This window comes from Erpetoichthys calabaricus, chromosome 10 (genome assembly GCF_900747795.2).
Source record: "Erpetoichthys calabaricus chromosome 10, fErpCal1.3, whole genome shotgun sequence".
Taxonomy (NCBI): domain Eukaryota; kingdom Metazoa; phylum Chordata; class Cladistia; order Polypteriformes; family Polypteridae; genus Erpetoichthys; species Erpetoichthys calabaricus.
The window spans coordinates 116,586,136-116,596,787 of record NC_041403.2 but is presented as its reverse complement, the minus strand read 5'-3'; the positions used below and the strand labels follow the sequence as shown (position 1 = coordinate 116,596,787).

The window sequence follows — 10,652 nt, the reverse complement described above, 5'->3', positions numbered from 1 at the left end:
TTATCTGAAGAGGATAGATAGGTCGATACATTGTTCAAGGTCTCGGCATTTAAAGGAGGATTTTTCGGAAGTCGCTCGTAAATGTTTGTGCCAGGGATGAGTCATTCGAATATGAGCTGCCATTACATCACCGGTGGCAGGGGCTCCTATATAAGTGGCAAGACTGCAAATTCGCATTTTTTTTTCAACTAGTGCGACACCTCAAATAGACTCCATTCATTACAGCGATCGGCGCCGACGCTACAGTAACTTTGCTTCCACGAGCTATGTACAACGCAAAAAAACGCATACTATTCCGACGTAAAAAAGAATCAATTTAGATTTTTCACAAACTCCATGCTAAAATCACGTTTTATCGGTGTTTTGAACATCGTAGAATCAGAATGTGAACTTAACTCGATCGTGAATTTTAGACTGCATCTCCTCACTTCTATTTACATGGAAGTAAAAATTGGACCAATGAAGTTAGGGAATAACTGTGCATTCCAAATTTACAAAAAAACGAAACAATAATATCTAGATATTCTAAAAGGGTAAACGTGTATATTTGCGTTCTTTATGCATGAACATCATTATAATAAACTATGTGAACATACAAAATCTCTCGTGGCCAAGTCACAATGATAATCGCATTTTGTTTGGGCTTTCAATTAGTCTCTTGTTTTATTTAGAGACACTCCCTTACTCCCAGGCTGCTTGTCAAGTTGAAAGTTCAGCGTGGATACAATTTCCTGTAATGCTGCAGATGGGTATTCCACTAATAATATTGACTTGAGAAAATGTAAGTTTAGAATTTTAAGCAACTTTCACTGAATACACAGTTGTAAATCAAATAACATCTTATCGCGGTTTTCGAGTGCCAGGGCTCCCAACAGATTTCTACAGAGCCAAGAAAGACAGTGGACATTTTTTCGCTTTCGTTATCGCCAGCTGGTTTTCATGTAATTTGTTCTTACCTACGTAAATCTCAGAGGTTAACTATGCTCGAAAAGCATGTCGGGCATACTAATTCACGGGTATGTTAAATTTGTACAGTGTTTCTTAAATTAAAGTGCCGTGAATTGTGCAGTGCAGTTAAATTTTGTCAAGAAATGGTCTGAAATACCGTAACCCTTCTTCAGCATAACACTCGCTTCTGTCGCAGTTCTTAAACGTCATGCTGTGTGTGAATGACTACATGTTAACAATTCTTAGTGATATTTAAATTGCCTGTTTTTTTCACATGCCTAAAAATTAGAATGACTGATGACTAGTGTCTGTGTTTAAAATACAAAATGAATACTAATGAGTACACATAACGAGAACGTACGTCAATATGACAAAACAAATCTATACTTGCATGGAATGAATAAAGACACCACTTTTTTTAGATAATTGATAATGTAAGCATATTTACTATATGGTGCTGCCTACATAACCTCGCGTTTTATAAAATTAACTGATAGGTCGATGACCAGTTTTCTAATTAGATTTCATACCAAACTTTACTTTCAAGGTAACACTTTTAGTACACATAGAACATAACTGAGAATCTTTTAAGTGTTGAAAAATACATACAGTTAATGCAAAATGTGTATATCGACATATACGTATTTTATCGTGATCTGTGTGTTCATCATTAACGTTTTTGTTTTTGCGCCTAAATTAACTATCTTGTATTTGTATAGTTAGGGTTGCCAGATTAGAAATACGGAACACTCTTAAAGTCTCTCTCTATATTACTATACAGTATATATAAATTTATACATGCCCCCTACACACACAGAGACCAATATATTATATAACAGTTGAGACATTAATATAAAAACATAAAGCAAATATTTTAATGGGTTATGAGAAAAACAAAAGTAAAATCATTTGAAAATTATTTAATACAAGCTAAAAAAAAATCTGTAAAAGTGAAATCATTTGAAAATATTTATTTAATACAGAAATATTATTATTTAATACAGGCAAGTCGTAATAACACACTTTGTTGACACTGTATGTTGCAATGCTGATACAGAACTGCAGCGCGCCAGGAGAGTAAAACTATAACAGTGTCGCTGTCCTCAGCAAACCATAGCAACTGAACAAGTTGCAAACAGGCAGCAAATGCTAGTTTCCTCTTTACATTTGGGTTTTTTTCATCAAGAGAATCTGAGAAAAAAAAAAAAAAGTATAATACTTATAAAGTTACAACAAAGTACCGTAAGAAGGAAGTAAAAATATATTTTTATTACGAAATTTGAAAATGAACTAAATACGGGACATTTGGGTGCCCCTGAAAGGTCAGTGCGGGATTAGGGGACAAATGTATCAAATATGAGACATGTCCCGTATATAAGGGACGTCTAGCAACCCTATGTACAGTGCACCGGGCGATTAATCAAATGGCACTCTGACATACTGAAATGGATCAGTGGGTTAGAAAATGGATGGGTGATTGAATTTGTATAGCCAACATACAGTATATACTAAAACAGTTTACCCCATCCAAACAGTATTTTGTGGCATTTAATCTAAAAAAAGATAATAGAGAATTGATAGACATAAGAAAATGATAATATCAAAAGTGAATAACATTAAACAATATTTGATTTTTACAGAATGGTTGAATAGTGGTCATCTGCTATAATAAGTAATGGTCAATCAAGTAAACATTTATGATACAAAGAATGATTTATACAAAATCCCAAATGCCACCATTGATTTTGCCACTTTGAGAAGTACTGCCAAGAAGAGGACATAGCACAACATTCTTAAATTCTTAATCCTGTTTAGGGCCGTGGGGGACAGCAGCTAATTCCAAAGATGAGTTTCAAAGCAGTCTACTGAGATTGTGCCCGTTTATGCTGGCATTATATTGTTACTTAGGTCTGAGGATTTTGAAGATAGATAGATAGATACTTTATTATTTCCAAGGGGAAATTCACTATTGAACAATAGTTATTTATTGTTGCACTTACTTTTCAGTATCATAATTGGATGAAATCCCAAAAATGTCCTTCTACTTTAAGCTCATGCTGCATATCTTTCTGTCTGTTTTTCTTTGTCACCATGTCTGTGGTTGTTCACTCATCTATCCATGCTATTGGCAAGTGGCGTTGTTGTACTGGTGGCATTCAACTGGCAGTGACACTGACAGTTGTCTGCATTGTGTGAGAAAAATGGATTTCCTTAAAATAGCCCACTCACCAACTCTTAATTAAATTGGTCCAAGTATTTTTGAGATTTTGTGGTATTTAGTTGTTCTATTGTATATTTTTTTTATCCCTAAATATTGATCTATCGAAATGTCCTTTTGTGGCGGATAACTACAGACCTGAATATACAATTGTGCCAAATTTCAGCATTTTAACTAAACAGAAAATTGTGTTTTTGTTGATGGGTAAATTAGTAAGTGTATATAAAAGAGGTAAGCGGTATACTGGTATGAAAGTGTGATACCAGGATAAGCTTTTTATTGGCGAACTGCAAATAACCTCTTCATGACCATCAAAAGGTGAACTTGCACAAATTCTCTAAACTTGAAAAAAGTACAAATTATATCTCACACACGACACGCATGACACATTTTTTTTCCTGAAACTTCAGTTGTGACACTTCACTCTGGACAATGTAGAATAGAGTGCTGCACAGGACCCATATCCGAAAATGAGAGTTTGTAAAATTGTACAAACCTGTTTAAAGAGAAATCCAACATGAACACCAGTAATGTGTTGAAATTTTGGAGAGTAACACTATACTGCTAAAATGACAAACAGTTGTCAATCAAGGCATAATTTTTGGCTAGAAAACCGTATGACAGAAAGATGAAACATTGGTGGGATTTAATGTGCAATTGCGTAATGAAAGTCATTTAACTTATCCAGACTGTTCATTAAGAAGGCTACAGAAAGCTGATTCAAACCACAGACGCAAGGTATGCAATAGTGAGCTGTAAGTAATTTAGTCAAATGTCTACACCAGAACTCCATACATAATGTCGTAATTGGGTTATGAATGAAATAAGTAATGCTGCATTCTTTTCCCCAACGACTGACTTAATCGTTAAGTCAGACCACTTAGCTATACTGTACCTTACTGTACAGTAAGTCTCACTATTCACTATTTTGACTACAACTGAAACCGAAAAATAGATGCCTTCAGAATTCTTACTTTACAAATGATCACAGCAAGGAAATCATTTCTGGAAAGCTAAGGGAGGTTCATGCGTCTTGGGGCTCGCAAGTTTTTGTAAATAACAACGAACCTAATCTGGGCGTTGGAATTGAACCAATGGACAAGATGGGGTTGTTTCAGACACAGTCTACACATTGCTATTGGTAAATTTAAATGGCCAGATCACAACATAACCCAGTATTCCTCGCAGCACTTATTTGAATCAAAGCATACAAATGTTTTATGTGCTAGCCTAACATCCAAACCACAACATGGCTTGAATTTTTAAATTTATTATTAGTAAATTAGACTTTGGTTTCACTAGGCATCAGTCTGCTTATGTTCAATATGTATCTTTTAAAAATAAATGAATTATTCTGTAAACATTCCAACCTTATAAAGAAACAAGTTATTTTCAGGCACTATATAAATAAATATTATGTAAAATATATGAACAATGTATCAGTGCTACATATTGTAGTAAATTAACTATTTTGAGCTTGTGATAATTTCACCCTCTAAAAGGGCATTCAGCACCGGGAGAAATGTGGTCACATAGCGTGGGGCAGCACTGAAGCCAGAAACTGTTAGAGGGATGGTGTTTCTTGCAAAGAATATTCTGGTGAATTTTAAGTGTTAAAAGAACTTTGAAAAGTTCCAGTTCTAGAACACAAAGTGAGAATAACAGTTTTCAGTAGCAATTTAAAATTTACAATTCTGCATTCATTATAATTAGCATCACTCTTTTTAAAAATGTATCTTTTGTACTTTTTGTAATCAAGAAAAAAAGTGTAGCTGTAATTATTTCGATTTTCATAACATTCCAAGTACTTACTGTATTTTTTTGTTTTCTTTTTATTTGGTTAATTTATGATTCATGCTTATAATGTTCCATCTCAAGTTTATCACAAAAGCATTTACACAATAAAGGAATAAAATATTTTCAGCTGTAAACAGTATCTCACCCTGCTTATTTCTATAATTTTATTAACTTTGAAGGGCTTATTTATGTTTTATTTTTTCATGTTGTGATACAGTATTGCTAGGATTGTGAAAAATAGCGTGATCTGTTTCAGGTCTTATCACCTACCCCTAAAATAAATGTATATATGAATACAGGCTTTTCCAACAACATTTTCTTAATTGTGGAATATAACTGTACAGGGAATACAGAAATGACATAATTTGTGTCTTGCTTCTAATTTCATTTTTACTGTACACTTTAGCAGCAACATTTTTTTTTATGTGCGATTTTTATAAAATACTAGGGGGCTTACTCCCAGCTCTCTTCGCTTGCCAATCCCCCTTTGCCTGCGCTATGCGCCAGCCACTTTGTGTCTCTGCCGCTCGTGTTGTGAAGAGGGGGGGCTGAACGCACCCCAGGGAGATGCAGTCGCTCCTCCAAAACCACCTCTTAAACAGTGATACAATGGGAAACGAATGCAGTTTTTTTTTTTTTTTTTTTTTTTACCTCTTCTTTGCTCGCTCAGCTGCTGGATTGCTTCTGCTGCTACCGTGCCGCGTGATCTGCATCTCGCGCAGCGCTTCGAACATTTAAAAGCCTGTACAGCAGCTGTGTTTGCAATCTACTCTTTGTCTTTTATTTCCAGCCCTGGGCGTGGTTAAATCTGTTGGCACAAAGTCTCGTCTCACTGGACGTGAGCTCTTGATATTTTTTAGTTTATAATTTAAAAACAGAATAAGAATCTGAAAATCTAATAACAAAACATTAAAGTTTGATAAATTATGAAAAGAATGATACCAAACATATATATGTAGGTTTAAAAATAAGCCCAATTTAAAGCATGACAAAATGTCACATAAAATCGTTGCACTTTTAGCCTTAGGATTTTATATATAGAGAGTATGAATTTGCAAATGGGCTGTTAACTGGTGAAATAGCAGCTTATTTGCAGCACACTGGGTGCAATGCATGATTATGCAGCAGTAAGCAGAGCAACCTTGAGTGCAGTATGCTGGATTTGGACCCTGTCCCCAGGTTACTGTCTGTTTGGAATTTGAATGTTCTCTATATATTTAGGTTTATCGTCAGCATTATCCTGGTTGCCCCAAATGATGAGGTGGTGCTTTATCCAAGGTTCTGCCCCTGCCTTTGCTGGATGCTGCTTGGATAGGCAGTGGCCTTCCAAATCCCTATTACTGAGTCAAGTGTATGTGAAAATGGATTCTTCCATTTGTAATCATGTATTGAGTTTTTATGAGATGCATTTTAATTTTAGAATGAATTAAATAATTCTATAAATCGTGTATTTACAATGCATACATTTGGGTAATGTAAGTGTACAGCAATAAGACGCACCTTAATCCATAATAATATACCGTTATATGTGAGTTTTTGTTTCATAAACCAATGCCATTTTAAAGTCTAAGTGCAATAAAAACAAATAATCCAGAAATCAAAACAAAAATATGATTTCTGTATCTCTTGATATTCATAACTGGGTGAATTCTATAAAGTTTGCCCTTTTTGTGTTACAACAACACACTGGGTGACAGTATTCAATTTAAGCAATGAAAGCACTCCATTGTGCTCTTGTAATATAAACTTTTTTTTTGTCATTTTCTTGCATAAGAAACTGAGTATTTTTTTTTGTCTAATAATAACTTGTTTTCATTTACTTCCCAGGACTGAGAAAGGCTGAATATGATTGGAAGATGAAAAACATGGAAGTAAAAATATATTTCATTGTTACTAACACTGCAAAAAACAAAACACGTTTTAATAAAGGAACCATAGGTGTCGTTCAGAATGAGGTTGGAGAGGAGTACAAAGCAACTATTTTGGAATCTGCCACATACAAGAAGGATCAAAACTTGAAAAAAGTAAATGTGAACTTGATTAGTAAGAGGGAAGCACAGATTCTTCTCGGTATTGAAAATCTGGAAATCAGAATTGCTGTGTTTTCAAGCAAAATATTCAGGACAATATGCACCATTCATCAGAATGATTTGGTGGTAGTGAAACAAAAAAACGGTGAAGTGCCAGGTTTGGTGGTTGATGTCTTGGAGCAAATCAGAAAGACATCTAGCAGCCAGCTCTTAAATGGTATAGTTTTTGATGTGGAACTTTTGAAAGTAAGTATGGCTTTAAGAATTATTATCTTTTAAGTTGAATAGTATATTTAGTAAATGTGTTTTGTTATGTTCAGTGGTTCTAGCTATAAGCATGGGCTTAACAAAAACTAAAAGTATTTAAGTACCTCATTGCCTGCAAACATGACTGCTAGACACAATGGAATGCTATACTTGTTCTATTGAAAAATGCTGTCCATTCCAAAATCAAAATGCACATTATAGTATAATAAACTATGTTTTCTAATCTAACCTTGATAATGTATTCTAACCAGTATGTTGGTTGAGTTTACACCTGAACAATTTTAACGAAATATGATTTTTGTAGTGACATTTACATATTTGCATTAATTAACAAAGTATCTTTTAATTTGAGTTTTTAGTGTCCCACTCATATGTGCATACCATAATTACACAATATGTGTATTTTTAAATAATTACCATTCTAAATAAAATAATAACAGTCATTTTATAGAACGTTTCCAGGTGTAAGATAGACATTTAACTGGTATAATTTAATCTTACATACCAGAGAGAGAGTTTATTTCATTATTTAATTTAAAAAGCAAAAAAAAATGCATCTTCAACTAATGATGCAATATCAGATACGATGCAAGCTGCAAAACAGAATGTGCTTTTACCTCAGAAATATCTGCAGGTGACAGTTATCAAAAAGTGGCACTTTATGAACCAGCCATGTGCTTACAGGACACCATGCACCACCACAACAAAACAATTCATAAAGTAATAAAATGAGCATACATTATAAGGGGGGATATTGCAGGTTGTAGTTGAAAAATTAGTTGAGTATTAATAGTTTATGCTAACAATTTTAAAAGTAGATTGATTTGACATTATATTAATCCATCCATCCATCCATTTTCCAACCCGCTGAATCCGAACACAGGGTCACGGGGGTCTGCTGGAGCCAATCCCAGCCAACACAGGGCACAAGGCAGGAAACAATCCTGGGCAGGGTGCCAACCCACCGCAGGACACACACAAACACACCCACACACCAAGCACACACTAGGGCCAATTTAGAATCACCAATCCACCTAACCTGCATGTCTTTGGAATGTGGGAGGAAACCAGAGCGCCCGGAGGAAACCCACGCAGACACGGGGAGAACATGCAAACTCCACGCAGGGAGGACCCGGGAATCGAACCCAGGTCCCCAGATCTCCCAACTGCGAGGCAGCAGCGCTACCCACTGCGCCACCATGCCGCCCACATTATATTAATTTCAGTTTATAATTACAATAAAGCATTTTATTTGTATAGCCCCTTTTCCACACTCAGTGCGCTACACAAATAGTTAAACGGGTACAAAAGGAATAATCGCACAGAACAGATCAAGTTAGTAACACTGGATAAACTAATGTCTCACATTAAAACACCAAATGATAGATTTGTTTATGAAATACAAAGTTATGAAATAGAATCATAAAAAAAAACGTGGGATTAAAAAAACAAAATGCTAAAAGATAACCAAAAGCATTTTTACATTACACAAATGTCTTAATTTTAAATATAAAGTAATGGGAAAACATATTAGAAAAATGATAATTAGAAAATGTTCTTTTGCTATTTGCTGTCTTGATTCATGCAGTTTCTTCTTTCATTTCACTATAACTGTGTTTAGCATTGAGTAGCATGAGTTTGTTTCAGTTAGAGTTCAGAACTAATGATGTTTTTGAAAAATATCTCCCTCAATACATTGCCAGATGCTGAGCTTTGTGTTTGCCCTTAAGAATACCATAATGTCATTGTTATCCACTTGGCCAAATTTCTTTTATACCACTTGTGAAATGTTATTAATATTCCTAATTTAATTCTATAGGAGCAAGGAAACGTCAGAGTCATTATCAGTGCAGAGAAAATAATTAGTGTCAGTTCTGACAACAATCCTCAAGTCCAGGACCATAAAGAGGGTATGTATTTCTCTCATTTTAATTTGGAAGTGACATTCGTTTACAGAAAAAAAGATGAGTATTTATTGCAGAATGACTTCAATAAAATATCACTGTCGAAGATAAAATGATAGTAAATGTTGCTGCAATACCCATTCGGCAACTCCAGTGAGGCTCGCGTGGAAACCTCTGCATCAGCATGCAAGCAGAAACAAAATCATGATATGAACATATCTACATTCACTTACATAGGGCCATTTTTAAATCATTAATGAATGCAATTTGCAAGTCTTGAGGATGAGTGCGGAAACTGCAATACCACTGAATACACTGAAGTGTAATTTGGTTATACTTTTGATTTTTAATGCTTTATTTAATGTTGAAAAGTTAGGTTTGTGTTTTCAGTTTAATAACCAATTCTAGAAAACATATTTCCCATACAATATATGTTGGCATAATTGCCATGTGTAGGTTGAAGTTGCAGGTGCTTGAAAGTGGTCAAAAACAGCTGATTTACAAAGAACCTGTCTTATGCAAAGACTTAATTGACTGTGGTACAATACATAAATGTAAATTGGTCATTCATTTAGGAAAACAAAATTTACTTTCTGTCAGTATGTGGAATGATAAAACGTACAAAGTCATGGTGACAATATACAGCATCTTGTATATAAACGTCTACGCGTGGAAGTGTGTCTGTCCGGCCCAGAAGTGAGAGGTGGGGTGGGGCTAAGGGCTCCACCTCCGAGGATTTGCACACGAGGTCAGCACGTCAGTAAAATGAAACATCTGAAGAAAGACAGTCACCTAGCTGCTAATTCAAAATGATGCAAGCATGTTGGCAAAACAAAACCTCCTAGGAAGAGAGAAGCCCAGAGCAGTTCCTTTCAATTACCTGATATCTCTACATTTCATTTTTTTTTTTTCCTGACGATTTCAATAGATTCTAGGGCCCCGTGCTCTTTACAGCACGGGCTTACACAGCTAGTAATATGTAAACTTTGATCTTTGTATTGTACTTCACCTTCAAGTTTAATTTTAAATATTGCTTATGTAAATAGGCTACTTATACCCTTTAAACTAATCTACCCAAACACTTGATATATCTGTGAGCAGACCTAAAACTAGGATGTTTTAGGTGATTTTTTTTTTCACGTTAACCTATTACAGGTATACAAAAATCTATTCATATTCTATTCAACAAATTCTCTTCTAGTATTTTATCCTGTTAAAATAATTTAATTAAAATGTTTAAACAGGTGATAACACTAATTGTATTTAATTTTTTTAGTATTGTGCAATTAAGTTTTGAATTGGCTGGAGATAAGATAGAAATAGGCTGTAAACTCCTTTAAATGATGTTGTAATTCCAAATTCAAATTACTTCTCATATATCTCAACTAAATAAAAGTTCTATTATGTCTTTTCTGATTTACATGTGAAACATGGATCAACTTATAATAATAAACATATCTCCGTAGCAAAAATATGAATCCTCATTCT

At 34.5% G+C, this 10,652-nt stretch overlaps 1 protein-coding gene across 1 annotated transcript in view; it reads left to right on the top strand.

Moving 5' to 3' along the window:
- The first annotated feature begins 698 nt into the window (after positions 1–698).
- cyldb (cylindromatosis (turban tumor syndrome), b) overlaps positions 699–10,652 on the top strand; it is a 31,403-nt gene continuing 21,449 nt past the window's right edge. The window contains exons 1-3 of the mRNA XM_028811770.2: positions 699–781; positions 6,791–7,239; positions 9,080–9,170. Coding sequence (XP_028667603.1) covers positions 6,820–7,239; positions 9,080–9,170 — 511 coding nt within the window. The 5' untranslated portion in view covers positions 699–781; positions 6,791–6,819. The remainder of the gene's footprint in view (positions 782–6,790; positions 7,240–9,079; positions 9,171–10,652) is intronic.